Genomic DNA, 23,115 nt, shown 5'->3' with positions numbered 1-23,115 from the left:
GGAGATGACACTCTGATTGGTTTAATTCATGTTACGCCCAAAACACACCTATGATTAGTTAAGAGACTAAATACAACCGCTTTGCGCTTTACGCATTAAGGTGCCCACACATGTTCAGGGGTAAAACCGCTCTGCACTGTCTGTGGCATTGTTTTCCTATGGGGAGAGCGGTGGCGCCCAAAAGGTGGAAGCATTACCCTTGGCGTGGCGCACCACTCAAAACTGCCACAGAGCGCTGCGTTCAGAGTTCACATGATTTCAGCTTTGACCTCGGTTGCTGCATTTCCATTCATGCCCCTAGAATGGCTAATAATTATTTTAATATCAAAAGTAACATTTATAGTATTTCAAGATATCTTGTATAGTAACAAAGATGGAATTTAGTTAATGGAGCAAAACATACATGGAAGTATCAGAAAATGTACACACAGATTTTCACGTACACTGACAGACACTGTGGTCACACAGACATAGTAGCTTGGAACAAATGAGAAGGCATCCCTGCTGAGGCTCAAATGAAAACAAATTACTTATTTTTACAGCAGAGAGCCCTGTAACTCCAGGGTAAATGGGGACTGCAAATCTGAAACTAATTTTGTTTCAGGCCTGTGGCTCCCCAGAAGCCACAGTGAAGTAAATTTTGTAATTAACAGACCTTTGCTGGAAAACTAAATTTAGTAGGTATCGTGATCTCACAGATGCTCTAAACAAAAGATCATCACAGGTGACATTTTTGTCAAACTGAATAGGAGTTAAGATTAATATGAAGCCTGCTATACACGACCAACAGCATAACAGAAAGTGAGGCGGTCGTGCAGGAGTGACAATGTCGAGCATTAGCATATAAACAACAGCCTGCAGTAGATGGCTGCTGCTGCACGAGGCTCGATTGTCAATATGCTCGCTGGTCCTCATCCAGAAATCAGAGAGGGGCTGTCAGGACTTTGATTCCTGCACACAGGGGAGAGGATAAACAACAGAAAAACAACACTCCAACCTGTCAATCATTGTACTCTCTATCATTTCTAGCAATATGAACTCCAATTTGAGTATTCAGGGCAAAAAGGAACTTGTTTTTTTGCTTTATAAAAAATGACTCAGAAGGGTCCAAAACAGACAAGTGGGTGGGAGACAGAGAAAGGTTAGTTATTATAATTTTCTGTATTCAACAAACAGCAGAAGAAAAAACACATATCAGGTCAATTTGGAAATGTATGAATTGCCACCCAAATTTCATGCTTCCTGCCACAAAAGGTGACAACTTAAACCTGGAGACCGTCAGACAGAGTGGATCTGACCGAGAGCAGTGTATAAATATGTGTGTGTACCAGTGTGTGTGGTTCTCAGAAAGGACACTACTGTGGCACCATCAATTTTTGCTGCCTCCACTCAGCAGGGGCTGGGTGATGCTGGTTTGGAGGGAACAGAGCTAACATTAGTACTGATCCAAGTAGTTTAGGCTCACTGGAACTCACCACAAATAGCTTTCGTAAGCCCTCATACAGTTACACTGCCAGTATGTTTTAAAAGTCTGAAAACAACAAGCATGTCCAACTTTTCACAGACACTGTATCATCCTTTTACATAGCTGCTAGCATACAGAAACAAAAAATACAATGTATAGTGTTTGATGGTCCAGTCCAGTATAATCAGTGAATACACATTGCAAAATAAGCCATATTCTGCCCTTTGTCTAACACAGGACCACACTAATTATCTTTCCACTGAGAACACTTAAGCAAATGTTGCACTGCTCTCAGCAGTTACCATGGCATTTGTGCTGGCAAAGCAAAAGTTTTTATTTGAAACAGAAGAGATGCTGTTTGGCAAACAGTTTTATATCTACATACAAGTTGATGTAGAACTTAACTGTGCTGAGAGTCTCATTTCTCCACACAGAATATTAAGCCACATCAAAAGTGTTTCTGTGCAGTCTTAAATGGCACACTTAATGACTCCACTGTTGTGGATTGTTTTATCATACAGAATGGCTTCGTTGTTTTTCAAAGCATTTTTCATGCTTTCAAAATGAAGCAACAAAAGGAATAAAATAGACTGTGTGTGTGTGTGTGTGTGTGTGTGTGTGTGTGTGTGTGTGTGTGTGTGTGTGTGTGTGTGTGTGTGTGTGTGTGTGTGTGTGTGAAAGAGAGCTTGAGAGGGTCAACATAACTTCTCTGATATCCCAGTTCATTTAATTAAAACTCTGAACTACTTCAAATATCCATCTGAGGCTCATTTACCACCTTAATAGAGTCTCAGTTAAATGTTGATATCTGAGGTTCAGCTAGTGTGAGATGTCAGAGCAGAAATACTCTCAACACACTGCGTGGACTTGAATGGAACATAATGTGCTTTTAATTTGTGGAACATAATTTGCCTTTAATTTCTCTCTTCAAATTCCAAGCTTATTATAATGTGTGGGGCTTAAATTGCACGCAGTTTAGTTAGTGCTTACTACTCTAACTAAACTGCTACTCTTACAACTTAAAGGAATAGTTTGACATTTCGGGAAATAAGCTTATTCGCTTTCTTGCCAACAGTTAGACTAGAAGATGGATACCACTCTCATATCTGTCCATTAAATGTGATGCTACAACCTGCAACCCATTAGCTTCGACTAAGACTAAGACAAATAGCCTGGAATCAGCAGCTGGTTAGCTTAAATAAGCATTTTAAATTGTAGCTACAATGTTAACATGTTGCTTAAACATTAATGGATCAATAATTTCGCATTCTGAAAGTGACGTTCTTCATAATAGGTACTTTTGACACATTCTACTGCTAATACTTTTGTACTTTCACTTTTGAACGCAGAACTTTTACTTGTAATGGTGTATGTTTACATTACACTTATGTGCATAGAGAAAAAACTACACAGAATACACTGATTTTGAAATACAACTCTCCTGTTCACATGGCCAACAGGAAAATCATCACATGCAGATATACAATGAAATCTGTCTTGGTAACAGTGAATTTTAAGCTACAGTATGTTTTTCATGAGAATATTATAGATCTACATGTTACACTTTATCATTTATCAGTAGATGGCATATTAGGAATTCAAGGCTGTGGTAAACCTGCCAAGAGCACTGCGCAATATGGCAGATCAAACAATTAGTGGAGTATTGCCGACTATGTCCATCCAGAGGTGCCATACTTCTGAAAATACAACCCTCTACTTTGCATTAAGATGAGGCAGAGCACACAGGAAGCCCACTGACAACAAAGGACAGATCATCCTCTCTTCTTCCACTGGCCCCGACTGACCTGCCTTCACACTCCAGTACATCGAGAGAGAACCACGCTGCATACCAGCGGCAATCCACAGCTTTTACCGACTCCCTAAAACATAGACTGCTGTAATTTGGTATACAAACAAATCAGTGCACATTCTCCTTTACCTCGAAAAACATGACCAAAGAAAGGAACAAAGAGGGGGTCAGGGTAAAAGAGAGAGCCAGAGAAAGAGATGAAAACGGGAGAGAAAGGGAAGATGAGAGGGAGAGTGATTGGTAGCTGGCTGCCATTCTGGCCCAGTGGCCCCACGGCTGATGCACAGGGTTGCGTAATGGGTCTGCATGCAGTGTGAAGCACAGCAAACAGGGCTTCAGCACATGTAGCTGAAGAGACCACTCAAGCCTTCTGGGGAAGGGAAGTTATTTCAGTGAGCACATACATACACAGAATGAGACATCCGTGTTTTGACACAGTGCGCTAAAAATAGCACATTCTTAATAGAAAAAAACTAAGCGCCAGTCAAATCCAGACTGGCACAAGAGGGGAGAGATAAAATATTTCTTCCAAAGACAGTCCTGAGAGCTGAACTAGGGGGCATGGTAAATAAGAGGAGAGTGATCCGTTGCATGGCAAACCACTCAGAATCTGAAACCGCTCACATCTCACTGAGACTGTGATCCCACCTGACACGTGTGCATCGCACAAGGCTACGCAGCCACAATCACATACAATAAACAAACTAAAGCAATTAAGAATCAGCATGAGCAACTTTGCAGATCTGTTATGTAATTCTCAGCCTGTGGGGCCGTGTGTTAGGAAATGGCGGCAGACAGGCCTGTTGTGTTTTCGGCTGCACATATATGGCCATTAATCACGCTCGGTCTCTTTGCTCTTTTTCTATTTCTAGAGAAGCAGAAGCCTGATTGCAGTGGACCTACGGCACTGCAGCACGTGCAGGCTGGACTTCAGCATCACTGCAAATGTCACACAATGTTAGCCCGCTCACTGGAGGGCAGCCTACGGTGAGAGGATCACGAGAACAATCTATAAATGGCACCTTTCATCTAAGTCTTTATGGATGTAATGTTTGCTAATGCTTTGCTCTGACACAACTCCCTCTGCTCAAATGCGGGGCTTTTTGCGATTTGTCCTTTTTAGAGGTATTAAATGATGAATGTAAACGCACTTCTGAAGCCCCTCAGTTGCAGATAAGGGGAATGGTTGCCCAAATAAATGCAGCACCAGCTGCATTTCCACCCTGCAGGGAACCATAGGGAATACTGATGAGTACACGTATTTCTGTAAACAGACAGACAAAGCAGGTGGATCAGGACACATGAACAGGTACTGTGTGTGTTAGAGCCATATAAAAGAACACATCCCTCTCTTCTTTCCCTCTCTCTCTCTCTCTCTCTCTCTCGGGTGCATGAGAGGAGATTTCTGCAGGGTGTGTTGGAGTGTGAGTCATCATCAGTGCAGAGAGAGAAAGAGGGGAGAGGCATTCTTTAAGTCGAAGACAGTGCTTATGGCAGCAATGCAGCAAGGAAATACCAAACGCCCTGCCTCTTTACTAGGGTTAGAATCCCCCACAAATATCAAACAACAGCAGGTAAAGGACTCCCAGCTGGTAAATGTATATGCTATCTTAGTGTTATGCAACAACAGGTCAGCACAGCAGCTCCAGTGTAGCCTATTGAATTATTTATTTATTTGACAGGGGCAATACATGTAGGCATTGTTACATTTAAATAAAATGCAATCGATGCAATGTATATAGGACTTCTAGCCATAGCTAATTTGCAGTCCTTGTCCCTGGTTAGGCTTTTGAGGAATAAAACACATAATACAACACTCTAATACAGGCATAGAGACTAACAATAAAGCAGACACTGCTGGGGTGGGCTAAAGCCTAAGCTTAATGTTTGAAGAATTAGTGTTCATTGTGTTCATCAGATCAGAATCAGAATCAGTTACTGTAATGAAGACAGCCCTGCACACACCACTGTAGTTCACAAGGTATGAAATGGCATAGAGTGTAGAGTAAATGTAAAATATTCTTCAGAACAAATTCAGTAAATCATATCTCAAAGAGTAATTTTTAGAGCTGAAACAATTAGTCGATTAATTGATTAGTTGACAGAAAATAATCAGCAACAATTTTGATAATTGTTGTATCGCTTAAGTCAATTATTAAGCACAAACTCCAAATATTATCTGGTTCCAGCATCTCCAATATGAGGATTTGCTGCTTTTCTCTGTTTTATATTATTGTAGACTGAACATTTTTAGATATTGGACTGTTGGACAGACAAAAGAAGACATTTGAAGAAGGGAACTTTCTGACATTTTATGGACTAAAAGATGAAAATATTTATCAAAAAAATAGATTAATCAATAATGAAAATAATCATCACTCCAGCTCATTTGCATAAAGGTTGCACATAATGCAAAACATTTATCATATATCATCAGAGCCAACAAAGTGACATAATCTTGCTCCCTGAAAGTTCTAACTAAATCTAGTGTTTACTGGAGGAATCTGCCCCTTTGTACCATGTTTTGTAATGAAGTAATGATGCTTGTTTCTAGAAATTTCCAGAGACGCTAAGAAAATTCCTAAAGGACTGTACTGGAAGGAGGAGGAGCAACAGTATCTCACACCACTAGCAGAATTTCTCAAATGCTTTATGTAAAAATCAAGACTGAATGAGACTAAATAGATGACTTGTTAAAGTCAACATTTTCCACTAAGCAGTTTACATAAAAATTACTTAATTACCCAAACCAAATCTGAAATGAGAAATTGGATAAATATGCACTTGTTATCAATGAAACATTAAATATATTCTACAAGAAATGATTATTTTAATACTAACTGTAACATCAGTAGGATTCAAGCAATTCCTTTTGTGTGGCTATATGTAATGAAAGAGTAATTGCTCAAAAAACAGGTCAGAAGTCTGTCTGACACTGACGGAGACTGGCTACTTGTCCCACAGTGAAAACATCAAACAGACACAATTCAATCCACTTGCCTGAACTTTCCCCTGACCTCCTGAATTTTCTCACCCACACTGTACAAAAGCGCTCTCACTGGCCCGGCCTTACCTTCTCCCACACAGAGACAGTGCAAGCCTTAAAGACTAGTTCCCTCATATCCAAAAAAGCAGCAGGTAACAAATGGTAGGTTTTGGTCTCCACAAGTCTGTCCGGACTGTGGCGGAGATGGCAGGATAGACGGACCTCTCTTCACAGAATTCTGAAACCGCAGCATAAATCTGCAACTCGATCCTTAAGTTCAGCTGAAGTCCATGCTGCTATTCAAGCCTGCAGATTAAATTACTGCAGGCTGCAATAGCTCCAGTCACCCAATAATACACCATCACAGACTCTAACTGATAAGCAGTGTATTTGACACAGTACATTAATATGAACTCGAGGCCAGCGTAAAAACTACATGTGATAAAGGACAGCATGTTCATTCGGCAGTGGTAAAACAAACAAAAGAATGCTTGTTTTGACAATGTAAACAGGTATTTTTTGACTCCCAGCCATTTTCTGGTCTTTCTCTTACTCTCTAAGGGAGTGCAAGTTAAATATTCAGTCCCCGGTAAGTGGCTCAGTGCCATATTTTGCTCTGTAAGACCTCTGTCAGACAGAGTACATTTAAATGCAGCTCTTAGATGCAGTCTTTTTTGGATGCCGATAAATATACAAAATATAGTGGATGTTTATTCACTCTGATTTTGCTCTAATCAGCACATTCGCAGGACTTTCCCGAGCTGGCTCTCATTTCACTGGAAAGCTGTGTGATACCTAAGACATCAACTGAAAAAAAAAAAAAAAAACAGAGAAAGAGAGCGAAAAGATGCAATCTACTGTAAGCAAATGACCCAGAAAACAACCTTTTTCTGGTGAATTAATTGGACAAAAAGTCATGTCAGCAGTGTGAATCATCCCAAGTCGCTCTGTCAGGACCACTTGCCCCTCACTCTCATCCCAAACTACCTACTAAGAATAAAACCTCACAGAGGAAAAACCTCTCAAATGCAGTGAGAGGCAGGAGTCTGAACAGTCAACAACAAGCTCAGAGAAAAAACGCCTAACCGCTGAACAAAACGCTCTGATAAATAAGGATTCCCGACTGAGACAAAGGAGCAATTCAAGGAAGCAAGAGAGGGTTATAGCGGGATACAATAACAGCACTTCACAGACACAGCTCATCACAACTCTTCTGACACTGTGAGTGGCCAGCTTAACAGTCAGCTCCTCTGTCTGTATGAGAAACGCTGGCAGCCATTGTTGGCCTTTAATTCCACCCAGGCACCAATCTAATTAAGGGGCACTAGACTGAGCACAATCACCCACCTCCTGATGATTTACAATTACACAAAGATTTCCAAGTAAAGCCGGTAACCTGTTCTACAAATGTGCATATTTATGAAATAAAAGACAAATAATGAAAAAACGTACAGTACTCAGAGCACTGATCACAAAACAAATGCCACTATGCACTGTATCTTTGGAGCTAAAACCATATCATATTATTATAACTAGGGCTGCACAATTTACCAAAATGTTATCGCAATATGGCCAAGTGCAATATCCAAATCACAGAAGCTGCAATTTTTTGATAAAAGGTCAAATGTGTGACAAAACAGCATTATAATCAAGTACTGTAGTGCTGCAGAGATGCCCTGGCCTACAAATCTTGTTCTCCAGATGTAAGAAAACATGTTTGTTTGGTACAGACCCCAACAAATGTGACATCATCATGATTTTACAATTTTTTCAGTGAAAATAAAAATTGTGCAAAAATGATAATTTTTTACCATATTGTGCAGCCCTAATTCTAACCATTATTATTGTGGCCTATTGAAGAGGCACATACCATGTAACCACACAGTCAACGGTTTGATTCTGGCTGGGGATTGTTGTTGTATATCATACCTCTCTCTCTCTTCCAAGTTATTTTTTGCTGTCACTGTCAACTGTCTAATAAAGGCTCGTACAGCAAAGAAGAGGACAGTGAGCCATGTTTGTAAAAGTGCTGTTGCTTAAAAGCTGGGTACAGTCTGTGGAAATACTGGATTTAAACATTGGTATTGCCCCGAGAGGGGATGTTCTCATTCCGGGCAGAGAGTAAACACCTGCAAGATCAAGAAAATAACATTGAAGATGGAAATCGCTGCCACATAACAGGTAAAAAAAATAAGGTTTGTATTTTCCCCCTAGGGTTTGTGCTAAGAGGTCAATGTCACCGAGTCCTGGAGCAACATATGGAGCGCTAAGGTCATAAATGGAGCTATGTGAGGCTGTACTTAGGCACAGCAGTGCTTTAAACTTAATGCTAACATCAACATGCTAACATGCTCTTCATGATAATGCTAACATGCTAATGTTTGGTAGGTATAATGTTTAACATGTTCACCATCTTAGTTTAACATGTTAGCACGCTAACATTTGTTAATTAGCACTTAACATAAGGTAAAACTGAGGCTGATGGGAATGTCATTAATTTTGCAGGTATTTGATCATAAACCGAAGTATCGGACAAATTTTGACCTGTTGATGGCACTGGATGAAAAGACAGAGGATCACAAAAGTTATTACTATACATATTGAGGGGAACATGAATAACTTTACCAAATGTCATGGCAATCCATCCACATCCAACGGTTGTTTGACTTTGCCATCCATACAGCAACACCGCTAGCATGGCTAAAAATGCAAAAAATAAAATAAAAATACATAATCTAAATGAATGGATAAATAGCACTCTGGGTTAAAGGGAAAAAAATGTTTTGATTATGTTTAGGTGTGACCTGTCCCTTTAAACTGCTCTTTAACTTGACAGTGCAGCTTGGGGACTTCAGTGACAAGCATTGTAATTAGCCACCACATAATGGGAATGACCTTATTAAGCTGCTGCTGGGTCACAAGCAGATTTAGGTTACCAAAACACATGAGCTATCATTCATTTTTATCAGGTACTATCTTTTCATACTTTTTTTCTTTATCTCAATTGGCGCATGGGTGCACAAACACACAGAAACATAAAGTCAGATCTTTCTTTAGGAGAGCGAGTATCAATATTTATGCACTGGCTGAGTCCATAAATACCAGTGGCCAGTCCAAAAATCAATGCATGCCTGCTACATATTTTAATCTCCCTATGAAGGTCACATTACTCCAACAACGCCTGAGAGGGTGATGCACACACACGCCTAACTAAATCAGCCAGCAGGTTTTGCATTCACACCATTCTGACTCTACCCCAGTTCAACTAATGTCACTAAACTACATACTGTATAAGAAAAGGGTGTAAAAACAGAGAGCTCATCAGCTGTAAATGGATTATAAAAGCCATCACATGGCAGATGCTCTATCTGCGTCTGAAAAGGCTGTGTTTTCAAGGTTTAGCCCTGTGTAACTCCTGTACATTATAGATGAGGCAGAGGAGAAGGGGAGTGTTCAGTGGAGCACTATCAGTTACCAGAAGGCCAATCTAAATCTCTCCCATCATGACTAACCTCTATTTCAGAGCCATGGGGGTGACACAGCAACAAGCTCTGCCTTCCCTGCAGGCAGCTGTAAACTTAGGCATAAGTCTCCGGCCTCCATGGAGCTGCACCGAAAAAAAAAACTGAGGGACTGCCAAAGTGATTCCTGCCATCACATGAATTTGTCACTTTGCTAACAGGGCTTATGAAAGTTAGATGAACATTTTACGATCTTGTTAAAACCGGTTACATTATTAAAAGGGCACATTCATCCTGCGAGGCAAGAAAGAGAGCCTGTAACAGATTGAAATTTTAATAAGCTCAATGCAGTGGCCAGAGATTGAGAAACATGGCAGAGATTTAGCTTTGAAATCCTGAATATGGGCATGAGATGATTTAGCCTCATTGTATCATGCATGCACTCAAGCGGGTCAAAAGACAGGGGATTCAGCAAACCTGTGATAAACCCATTAACGGGCTTAACTTCAGACACTTCCCCTAGCATTTTAATCTGTGATATGAAGCAGTGTATCTAATGCTATTTTGAATGTAGTCCCTTTTAGTTCAGCATAATAAGATACTATCAGGACTACATATATTTTTTACAGGTTTTATTTAACATTACTATACCGGCAAGTTATCTCAAATCTGCATGCTTTTCTGAATGAATACAGAGAGAATGAGTGATGCTGAAGCCCATGGGCATCATGACAGGCCAGATTGTTGATGAAAGAGGCTGGTGTCAGCAGGCTCGGAAACACCTGACCCTGGAGGAGACTGGAAAGGACTCTCTCCCTCTCTCTGCTATCTCTGATAAGGCTGTGATAAACGTTATCTCAGCATCATAAGTGTACCATTATCTGGTAAAGTAAAGGCCCAACCACTGACTACATACAGTGCTGTGTATGTATGTTTGTGTGTGTGCTTGCCCTTGTCTGTGTGCGAGCTGGCACCAGATACCCTGTGTGTTAAATCATGCCATACATCCCGCCAGCTCCTTGCAGACCTGTTACAGCAGAGAGGCAATGGGCCCTCTTCCAATATCAACATAGTCTTACAGTTTACATCCAAGGCTTGTATCTCAGAGTCAGAACCATGTTTACTGCTTATGAATGATAACACATTTTTCTCTGTGAACTGATTAGTGTTGAAACAATTATTTGATTATTAAATTGAAATTTATTAATCTAAATTTGAAGTCATTTTTAAGTAAACATTCACTGTTTACAGCAAATTTGACTAGCCTTTCTATTAAATATCATTGCAAGCTGAACTGGGTACTTATTGGTTCCTTGGAGGAAATGCAAAGCTAGTATCTGTATATGTCACAAAAATATTTCTATTCGTATCTGTATTCAGATTTATAAAGGAAGTGGACAGGGCCTAAACCAAAAGTTAGAAATCGTCTGGGTTGTGTTAAAATGTTTTCTACTGCCATTTATACTCCTCACATGTATATGGAGCCTATACATTTAGCTGCCAAAAACAGATACAAAATAAAATACAATATTTTACTATTTACATAACTAAGTTAAAGATAGAGTGCGGGACTTTTACATATAAATGAACATCCGTTACATTCAAACCCTTCCCAAACAAATTCACACAATGCTGATTAAGCCTATCACCACCAGGTAAATCTCAGAGTTTTTAAATCTGATGTCTGTGGCAGATCGGTAATGATGCGTTTCTTGTTTATTTTGTTTATTATGATTGTATAGTTTGTGTTAATATGCTTTGGCAACGTTGTATTGTATGCAGTTACACCAATAAAGCCACTTGAATTGAAATTGAACGGAGATGACACAACTCTCTCTCTACATGGCTCAGGAGCAACCACAGCGATGGAGTAGGCTACAGCAACCAGGACTAAAACCTAAGAAGCGTCCAAGAAACATTACTGCAGCTCATTGTAGGCATACATCATAAGCAGGCGTTGACAGTGTTTGTGTAATTACTCTCACTGCCAGACGGGGGAGACAAAAGTTCCGCACTCCAGCTTTAATTAAATAATAAAACATAATTTGTATTTGAAACCTACCTAAACTAATTTGAGTCTAAAAAGCTGTGTAACTCTTAATCGTCCGGGAGGAAATGGAGAGTGGAAATACAACAGCAGGGTCGAAAGTGGGAAAACACAAGTCAGAATTGTACTGAGCTATATTGCATATATACAATTTCTTTAAAAACTGCAGTTTGGTTGTGTATGTAATGGAGGAGGAGGACCAATTGAATGTTAAGTTGGTATTAAGTTCCTAAAATCAAAAATCAAAAAGCTACCGACAAAAAAACTCAGCAAAACTTAAACTCAACGAAACTAGCTCAGTCATATTGAATATTTTCTAAAAAAGGAGGTTGTGCATGCAGTGGGACGAGGTCTAGATGGAAATACAGTTAGTTTGAAGTGTGTATGAAAAGAAATGAGAAAGCCACTGACAAAAATCATCCTTCTGACCATTTTGCATGCGGTTTTGAGATGGTCCCTAACTTCAGCTCTTCATTTTCATGTCTGGATCATGAGTTAAAAATAAAACATGTGCAACATCAGTCAAGCTTTATCCTGCACTGCCAAACAAATCTGGTGAAGACCGGTAAAATGTTATTAAGGATCAACTTCGCTGAATGTCTGAATATTGAACTTAAAACTTAAAATCTACACCTCAGTGTTTTTAGTCTGTACTGTACATTTTGGTAAATCTGCATTTTCCAGCATTTGATAGTTCCTTGTTTTTGACATGTTATAGACAAACAATCACAAAATTTGTTGATATTATAAATAGTCATTGCAGATCTAGCAAGAATAGATGTGACAGAAACATGGCATGGTAAAAAAAAAACAAAAAAACACATGAATATGCTCCAATCTTACTGTAGATTTTCACACATGCTGCACAATGTCGGGCATGTAAACTTTTCCCTCTTAAGCTGTATTTGCCATCATTGTAGTAGAGACTTTGGACTGCTACTACAGTCATAAACAAACACATTGGTATCAATGAGAAACCTGGTCGACCCCTGTGCAGTAAGACAACGACAACGATAACTAGTCAGTCCACTGGAAGAGCAGAAAACGGCTGCTGAGTGAATGTTGTGTAGCAAAAGCAGCGTGCAGTCCTGGGTCAGCCAGCAGCATCTGAGCGTTATTAAGGGGGGTAATTGAATTAGAGGATCAGTGGAGGCCTGTAGTGTGGGCGCCACGCGGCTCTAATTTCATTACAAGTGATGTAAACATGTGGTTGGCCCCTGGTGCAGGGGCCTCCCACATCAATTTATGCACAAACACACATGCACACACACAAAAATACAATGCTCACTTATAGAAATAAATTACAAAACCACAAATCTACACCTGTTCTTCTTATGTAACATCCTTTCCCACCATACAGAGATTTCAGCTGTGTGTGTGAGTGAGAGTTGTGAGGTTACTAATGAATTAATAAAGATGGATCAGGGGGAAGAAATCTGCATTATGTGGCACAAGAAAAACACAGTGTTTGGGCAGCATAAGCTATTCATGGTGGTCTTCAAAGGGTCATTAAATCTGGTGCAGCATGGTGGATCAGTGGTTAGCACTGTCATCTCATAGCAAGAAGGAGATCGATTCTCAGCCCTTTCTGTGTGATGTTTATGTTTTCTGAATACAAATGAATATGAATAAATGATCAATCTGGCGTTGATGGTAGGAGAGAGTACATGAGACATTAAGCTGACACCAGGGAATATTTTTTTGTTCTGTTTGTTTACCAGAACATGATGGGTAGCCACAATCTATGATATCCATACTGCAAAGTGACTGTGATTTTTCCAACCTGCGTGATGCATATTTATGATCAGCACTCTAATGTGCCTTGGCCTGATGATTCACTTGACCATCAAACTGAGCGCAGCCCAAGTAAACCTGTAGGCTTGACTGTAGGCCTGCTCCCAGTGATGAATAGTTATGAGGGCACGAGGTAACCAAGGAGAAACTGTTCACATCCCTAATAAGTCTTGCCCCTTGCCATCTCAGCAGCGACAATGTGATACTCTCAGAGACAGATGGGTAATGGGTCACATCCTCAGCTTTTCAATATGCAGGTGGCCCGATCAGAGCACAGGAAGAAAACCGATAAATATGGAGACATACATAGTCTTTTGCAAAGGTACTAAGAGAATTGCATTGCTTAACTCTTTGCCAAAACATCACACATCACATTACTTCATCAGGCAGTAAGTCAGTAAATCTTCTCCACTTTACACAGCATATCTGTTCATGCAACTCACGTCTGTCAAATGCTCAGTGCTGAAAAATGCTCAAACCTCGCTTCGACTAGTCTTTGACAGATGCGCCTGTTTTATTTTTTGACACCCTGGAAAGCCTGCCAATTTACCTCACACGTTTACCCCTGCAGCAGAGCAGGAGGAAAACACGGATGAGGACAGACTTAACAGGTAGAGAAACATGCCACCCCTACGGCCATTCCTATTAGTTTTTCAAGACAATTTAAAGCAAGGCTATGTAACTTTTGAAATGAGAAATAACACATTCTTCCTCTTGTAAATGAAAAGTTGAATTCATGAGCAATAAAACGCACCTTTGCTTAATTCATTACATACAGGGGTTTTGCCAATACAACCTTGCTTGGTCTGGTATGAGCAGTAGCTTATACTGGCTATTGCTAGCTAATGTAACTTGCATTCTTGAGAACAGCTGAGAGAAAATCATACATCTCTCATATTCTACAAAGCGTACAAAACTAGCTAGTTGTTTGGGTGAAAATTTCTGTTCTGTTGGTTTGGATGTACTGATTTGACAACAGATCAAATCAGCACAGTATGAGCAGGTTAATGGTCAAAATATTGAGCACTGCATGTTATACCTAAATGTGATTGAAACATAAGACAAAACTTTGATTACATTTCTCTGACTGCATTTTCCAAAACTGTGAATGCATAATTTAAAGGCAGGAAAGTGACTGAAGACAAAACTGCTTGTTTCTTCTGCTACTTTCCTTGATTTAGAAAACTCCTGCAGTCACATACTAAAAAGTCCTATAACAGAGGAAAACGTTATGTAAATGTCAACTTTTGCAACTATAACTCAGTGTGAAATTCCCTCTTCAGCAAAAATCTGCATGCCTAAAAGAGGACAAGCAACAAAGGTAAAAAAAAAAAAGGGTACAAAATCTCTAGGGCAAAGTTAAAAAACGTTACTTTTATCAAGAATGCACACAGGAAAACACACACGCTACATACGGAAAGATGTAACGGCTGCAGACGGCTGTGTACACGAGGACGATACCTTTACCAGGGTGCGTCTGCGGTTTGTTGATTGCATCTCCATCATAAGATAACAGAGCTGCAGGCTAATGGAGCTTGCTGAAAAAGTGCCTCATGCTCTGTCAGTTTTTCATTAACACTCAGTCTTACGTAGGAACATTCACTATTGGTAATTACTGATGCTACACCAATTTTTCAAGATCCATAATCGGCTGTTTTTCCACTTGATGGAACTAACAACAACACCTCTAACCCACCCACCCACCAACACCCCTGTTCCTCCCAGTCCATTTCTCTGTTGACTGAGTGGTGCAAGCCACCAGCTAAATGACACAACAGGATGCACGTTGACTTCAAAAGCGCTCGTTTCCCGGCAACCACCACAGGTTTGAGGGAAGAGCTTTTGTGTGACCAGATCTCGTTCAAGGATGTTATAATAAATTATCAGAAGATAGAGAAGAAGTAGTAAAGAAGAAGAAGATAGAGAAGAAGAAGTAAATTAGGACTGAATGAAGGCAGCAACTGCCACGTAATAAACTCCATATTTCACATTAAACATTCTGTCTGTTAAGTGTCAAAAGTGTATGCAAGCAAAGGCACAATTAAATGTCCTTAATACAGAATTGTTGCAGGATCTTTAGGGAGCTGACAGATTAACAAATTTATTTACATTCCACTTTTTAGAAACATGTTATTATTCACATTTGGTTCCTTTGAAAATGCTGCTGCACATGAGTGAAATGGCAGGCAATCCCTTAAGAAATGTTGACAAGCTAATTATCAAGTAGCCCTGTCACAAGCAGGCGGAGAGTTTAAAAATAAAGTTCACACCACCCTCATTATGCAAACAATCGCAGTCAGTAGTGCTAACCTCGCACCCCTATAGACTACAGCTACAGACTTTAACACAAGAAGGCCACGCTCTCAGTGACAAGAAGGCCATGCTCTCAGTGTGTGAGACAAGAAGGTTTGAAGGTTGAAAGGTGTGTGAGAATATCATGTGTTTCTCTAACGTATCCAAACCAAAACCAGGGAAGATAAAAAGAGAAAGATGATACCTGTGTTAGTTTCTTATGTTACTATTACTGCCAATAAAATGTATCTCTCTTCAGATCACTAGGAAATATCAGTTACATTAACTGTTCATTAACACACAAGAAGAAGCTGTTAATAAACAAAGCTTCAGTTTATGGTTCAGCCAAAAGATGTCACCCATGACGTTGCCCTCTGTGAAAACAACAGTCTGGTAAGTGCTGAGGAGATACAGGATGGAAAGCCAGCAGCCCCCCCCCCCCCCACACACACACATACACGAATCATCCCTTTTGCGCAAGCACCACACTGAGGTCTAATCGATGCAGCTCATTCATATTGAACCACAGACGTCAGGGGAAGCCGGGGGAATTACAAGCAGCCTCCGCTGTGAGATCTTAGCCTAGAGGAAGCCTGAGGAAGACAAAGCCTGCTGTTTACTGATCACGAACATGGCTACTGGGTCTTGTCACTCCAATGGAAATGACACTGAAGAGGTACAACAGTACTTAAACCAGATTGTTAAAAAACAATATTCCATGTTTTGGGGATATTTAAACATTATCTTAACTGTGAGAAAATTAACCATTTGACCCCAGTAGAAGGCTTTCTCCAGTGCTCTGTATTAGCACCAATATACACTGTGATGAAAGATGAAAGAAGAAAACCAGTGTTATATCAAAATACCAATCTTTTGTTTGATTGATCCATATATTTTACTTGCTTACTTATTTTACTTTTTTATTTTTAACTTACTAACTCAAGACAACTGATGTACTATTTCAGATGAGCATCAGGGCCAAATTAAACCACCGGGGCCAATATCAGATGTGGGCCACCCCCCACCTCCCTCCTCAAGTTAATTTGTGATCATTTGATTACATTCAGATTCATTAAAGAATATGGCCTGTGTAAAATAATACTGAAATACTAAAGGTATTAAAAATTAATTTTCATTGAGGGCCCCTGTACAAGACAGGGTGTCAAGATTACTGTAAATAAAAATGCAGAAGCCACCGTCGGGACCCTTATCATTTCAGTATCAAACTCCCAGCAGGCTTGGCCTACTCCTCGGACAGGGATGAGGTGAATGTGCAGGCTTTAGTTAAGAGGCACTGTCTCCTCATTTCCCTGGCATGGTCAGTGGTCATGAAATATAGAGAAAACTGCCACTTTGACCCCAATTAATCCCAATGATGATTCTAAATGAACACGAGCAGAAGCGAGCACAGCCCATTTCAAAATTAAACCAACAACTGGAGGAAAAATAACTCATGGTTCACAAGTTCACAATCCAAAGCAGGGAGAGGGAACATGAAAGCCAGACAACTGCTGAAAGCAAATGCCTCCACAGCAGTCTTCAACTGCCCCTAATGGTCCATGCCCAGTCCAGCATCAACAAGCCTTCATCTCCCTTTCACACAGAAAACTCACCAGTAACTTCTGTTTTAGCCTTTGGTGGCTCAGGGTCTCTGGGGTGAGTTTCAGAGCTCCGCTGTTGTCCTCTAGAAGACGAAAGCTGTCCAAACGCTGCACACCTGGGAGCTGAAGGGGCAAAACTTCATTTCTCAGCTGTGGGGGGAAACAAAAGCTGCAGTCATTTAAAGCATTTTAGTCAAATGAATATAGTAATAATAATACTGTGTATTTTCTTAGGAAACAAAACCTTTCCACAATGGTTAGTTATCACTATTACAATGGCTGTTTTACTATTTGATTGTGCAGTTTTTGGCTAACTTGTTCCAAATAACCCTTCACCACTGCTGGTGATGAAATCTGCTAGCACTCTCTCTGCAAGTGAGTGGCTGCTCAGAGCCAGCAGGTGGTCTGAGTGGAAAAACAGCTAACAGCTACACTCCTGCAGTGCAAACAGTTTGTTCTCCCTTCATTGATCTTCACAGGTTCAGTTTGACAATAGAAGGAATCTACTGGACTACTTTGATTACATGGGAAATAAAGTCACTGGTGTGCAATTCAGTGAAAATTCACACTTGAAAAATAATCTTTTTAAAATTGGAGTAGCTGTAAAATCAGGTGGAAAGTGATGATGGGCTGTGCTTGAGTGCATGTCACAAGACATCAACTGATTGATATAATGGTGACTTAATTGTATTATCCCAGTCAACCAGATGCTTCACATGGCTCTGTTTACACACATTCCAAAATCTACAAACAACCAAGCAACATGTTGACCTAGTGTATCAATGAAAAATAACACTTAAGCACTCATTCAACCAGATACTTACAAACCCACACAAGTATAAGATGCCAACGAGGTAAAATAACATCCTCTCTCTGTGTTCAACCACTTAGCCAGCAACGCTGATAGCACTACCTAAACTGCTTGTTATTGCCAAGCTAGTGGAGCTGGCTGGAAATAATAATGCCCCCTATTAAATTATTCATGGCTCCAGTCAGGTGGAACTAGATGCTGCTTTTGTGTCATAGAGGGAGTGCTGTAACTCGACTCAAGCATGGAAGGCCATCGCTGCATGGAGGTAAAGACTTCATGGAACAAGCGTGGATGCTGCTGGGCTACAAACACAACACAGGATGTCATGAGTTTCCATGTGGCATTTTCCTGTTCAGACAGAGGACGATGGTTCAGTAGGTTGGTCCATATATGGGCGAAGCCTGAGGTGCTGCTTGCAGTTCACCTACCCTGTGTTGGTGTTGCTTTGTACCCCACCCTGACATTTGTGGCCATGGCATGCTTTAGTGCTGAATACTAATGCTATGGTGCTGTGTGCCCGCCACTCATGAGAACAAGCAGTGCTATTTTTAGCCACACGTCCCCAGCTGCACATCTCCAACCCGGGGCCAATCGGCAATTAGTGTTTGTTTCTAATGGCGGGAGGCAATGCCGTAACCTCCCTAATGCAAACAGACATCTGGACATAGGCTGTCTCTGTCCTGCCCTGTACCCCTGCCGCAAGGTACAACTCCTAAAGCCATGTAGTCCCTTCGTCCACCTCAACCTTCATAGGTGCTGAGAGGCTCTTCTCTCTGACATCTGCTGCCATTCACTCTGGAAACAAGGTGACTTACCTACTCATGCAATCATTTATGGCCTTGGCTGAAAATGGTATGTGTTTAAATATAAGCAAAAGTGACTGGACATTTCAGAACAGTATGAGCTCATTATTTGTGATAATTGGAAGGGCAGACAGTAAGCTTTCTGTTTTCATCTATATTGGGACGCATGTTGTCTATGTCTAATTAAGCAGAATTAGACACTGTTTGTTATTCCAGCATACAGGCATTTGTACAAACTCATGTTGGGCTGTAGTCCTAGACCGTCAGCATCTCTAAGATAACACATTATATTATGATATATTTGGCTGAGCAGGTATAATGAGTCAGTTTGGGAGTCTGTATGTCATGACGGCCTCTTTAATTCATTTTAGTCAGGGAAAAGCTAATTCAATCCACCTTATTACAGCTTCTTCATGCAATTACCCCGTGCCCCTGTTCATTGATGGGACAGCATGGAGGCAGTGGATTGGACAGCAGGCTTACCATCTCCACAGAGACCTAAAACATAGAACAATGTAGCGTGCCCTATCATACAGTTAACAAAGATGAATCACTGCAAAAAAAGGAGTCATTGTGCTGCAGCACCCACTGCACAGCCAAGCTTTTTTTCTAGTAATCTTCTGTGAAATTCCACTTGATCAGGACATTAGAATCAATTACATCCCCACATAAACACAAAGCATTAACTCTGGAGCACATTAGCATTTCATTAATCATCCCCAACATTAAAAGTGCTGTAGAAACAGAAAGTGTGCCTTGAACTGACTGGCACAGTGTGACTGTAGCACTGCCTGCCAATAATATGTTATCAAAGAGTGTGCAATTAACATCCAACATGGTGGACAATACACAGAGTAGAGCTTGTTCACCATGTCCAGTGTTCATGTTCTTGAACACTGGATATGGTGTTCAAAAACCACCTCAGACATCAGAGAACCCTGCTCTCTTTCCTACTGTTGTCAACTGTAAGCTGAATAAATCAAATCACTCTATCGCCTTTTTGGAAAAATATAACTTTAACTGGGTTAAATTAACCTATGCAACATGAAACTGAACACATTTTGCTTTTCAAAGAAAATATGAATACAGTGTGAACATAGCTGACAGAGTAAGCAAAACCTGTAAGCAGAAAGGCAGAGACAGATATAGAGACCGAGATTGAACCTGTGGAGATAAGCTTTTTTATTACAAAGCAAATCCTGACAAATAATCATCACTGCCTGTGGATTTTGGCAAGATCCACATAATCATCCCCAACCCCCGCTCTCGGACGTGATCGTCCACCTTTCAGCACAGAACTAAACAGCCCTCCACCTCACTGAGCTGACCACAAACAGAGACTTACTGACAGCTCAGAGAGAGCCACAAAAATCTCTACAATGATTATAAATAATTATGTTTCATATGCTTTGGGTTTTACCATTTTTGTTAGTCAGTCCTGGCTAGTGCAAACTAAAAGCCTGTTGGTGTGCAAGAAAGGTGCTTTGCCTTGGAGTTCTACTTCTTCTCCTGCACTGAATTCCTATAAAGACAATCAATGCCCTGTCCATAACAATGTAACACTGATGACGCTAAAGCATCAGCATACGCTTTGTACTACCTATGAAAATGTCAACAACAAATGAGTAGTTTGTCAATCTGTAAACTGGAGTATAAAAATAGCATCACCCTAACAACGAACCACTACTATTAACTTCTGGGGGCTCATCTAATTTCGTGCTGTTTACACCAGATCAGTGCTGTCCATCTGACTCAGTGGACAGCCCTGATCAACTCCAGGAACAATCAATTATGAATGCAGTCAGATCCCTGAGGTGATTACTGGCTACTCTCCTCTGACCTCCAGTGAAGTCAACAGCCAGACCCTCCCGACCGTCTGAGCCCGACTACAGCAGTCAGTCAAACTGCCGACATGACGACAGCTGGCACTACACATCTACTTACATTACATTTGAGCTATGGCGTAACAAAAAAACAAACGTGCTGTATGTAAGCATAGACATGCACATTTGTAAAGATACAAACTGCAACACTCACACACTGGTGTAATGACACATGCAAGTAGATACACATATATGGACAAGAACATGTACGCAAATACACATTGTGTACATGTGTGTAGAGCGGATCTAGTCTAGAGGCTTAAATAGCACAAAACATCTACATAAATCTGCCCTCACATGAAAATACCCTCAGGAAACACCAGAGACACATGCTTGCTGTGTCATGCACGGGACAGTCCAACAATCAGAGCAAGTGATGCAGTTGCTGACAATGATAATGCACTTTCACTCTGCTGTCACTAAGTCTCCCGGAGCCATCTTTACAGAGATTTCCCAGTGAAGATGGTGTTATGTAACAGCGACCATGGACCCTGCTGTTCATATCACTAATGCCTCACACTGTGACAGGGTCACGTGCTTTATCCAGGTCACATCCAGGCGCCAGCAGCAGCAGTGTTCCAGCTGTTACTACAGCCTAGCTTCAGTCACTCAGGACCATGCTGAGCCATTCTCCTCTCACACTGCTACAGTGCATCCTCCACTGAGCAGCCATGTTCAGCACCTCAGCACTCCTCTTTTCACTTTGGTCTCTCTAACACCAGCACTGGAGACAATGCTTCATACTACCAGGACTATTTAGCTTATCCATCAAGCAATGTACTCACTACACATATAGGAGACACTAAGGCATTATTTTGGGATTTCAAGTGGGCAACACAAATCACATACTGAATGGGCATTGTATAGTAAAGAAACTTAAAATGTATTTTTGTTCTGATTCCAACTTTGTTGCCAACCGCTACGTATGTAGACCATCAACATTGACCAATATTTCGTCATTCACTGTGTTATTTTATTTTTCTTGTTGTGAAGCACTTTGTACTTTGTTTTGATAAGTGCTCTATAAATAAAGTTTTATTATTTTTTATTTATTATTAAAAGGTTGCTAATTGTGTCACAACCCAAGGTTGCGAACTCTAACACATGCTGCACAATGTGGCACTTAAAGTGTTAATCGTTAACAGACCAGCTTCAAACGGAACTTGCAAATTACTCTTAATATATGAGCACCATCACAAACACATGAGGTTTTTAGCATCTTTAAACTTTAAACTGCTTCATAGCTTCAGCGCCATACCAATACACCAGCATTGTATCATGGTATCATACTCACGATTTTAGCTTATCACAGATACATCAGTATTGTCAGTATCAGTGCACAGGGCACAGTAGCAGTAGAAAAATGTCAAAGATAAGTTTGAGGTAATTCAGAAACACTTTCTCCATTACAAATTTGTCAACCAGACAGCACTGACAAGTTTATTTTTCAACTTTAAAGCTGCTCTGAATAATAGTTTTATATTAACAATGGATCAAAGGTCAACTAGTATGTAAAAGGGGCCACTTGTAGTGACGAACCCACAGAGAATTATCACCCAACTCTACAGTTCCTCTCACTTCTATTGTGTATTTTAGCATCTTTCAGCTCATTGTTTTATACAGTTTACTCTCAGTGCTCTCATCACCCTCATTTCCAGATGCAGCAGACAGCTGTTTTCAGCAAAAAAAACGCCAACTCTGATAAAACCACTGTACGCCACCTGTCCAGCATAATGGCAGACAGACAAAGTTAGTGACTAGCTGGTCAAGACAGTAGAGCATTTAGCAACTAAAGAGCCAGATATTTCCATCAGGAGTTACTGGAGACCAAAACAGAGCTAAAAGGAGAGTGAAAATTGGACTTATATTTACATACATAAACATAGCTCCAAATTAATGCTAATGTTGATCCGTTGTCTGGTGTGTGTGTAAATAAGAAACTGTTTGCTAACAAGTTCACCATATGAACTTAAAAGGTGATACTATGTCAGTGTTGTGTTCACATCTTGTTTCCGCTGCCCCAAGTACTGTAGAAAAAAAATCAGTAAAGCAAATTTAAATGTTCCGCTCAGTAAATACTGGTCACAGTTCTTTAAAAAACAAATTTAAATGATCTTTATCAAAAATATTTGACCTGTTTTTAGGCTAAAAAACAAATACCA

General features: G+C 40.4%; 1 protein-coding gene across 34 annotated transcripts in view; it reads right to left on the bottom strand.

Moving 5' to 3' along the window:
- rimbp2b (RIMS binding protein 2b) overlaps nucleotides 1-23,115 on the bottom strand; it is an 84,267-nt gene that overhangs the window by 53,695 nt on the left and 7,457 nt on the right. For all 34 annotated transcript variants that reach the window (XR_006378054.1, XR_006378057.1, XR_006378058.1 and 31 more), the window contains one exon: nucleotides 17,469-17,606. Coding sequence is in view for 30 of the 34 variants with exons in the window: in XM_044196496.1 (XP_044052431.1) it covers nucleotides 17,469-17,606 (138 nt within the window). In the remaining 4 variants the exon portion in view is untranslated. The remainder of the gene's footprint in view (nucleotides 1-17,468; nucleotides 17,607-23,115) is intronic.

The sequence above is a fragment of the Siniperca chuatsi genome, linkage group LG5, assembly GCF_020085105.1.
Source record: "Siniperca chuatsi isolate FFG_IHB_CAS linkage group LG5, ASM2008510v1, whole genome shotgun sequence".
NCBI lineage: Eukaryota > Metazoa > Chordata > Actinopteri > Centrarchiformes > Sinipercidae > Siniperca > Siniperca chuatsi.
Note: the sequence above shows the minus strand (reverse complement) of the source record. Positions and strands in the feature narration are given on the sequence as shown.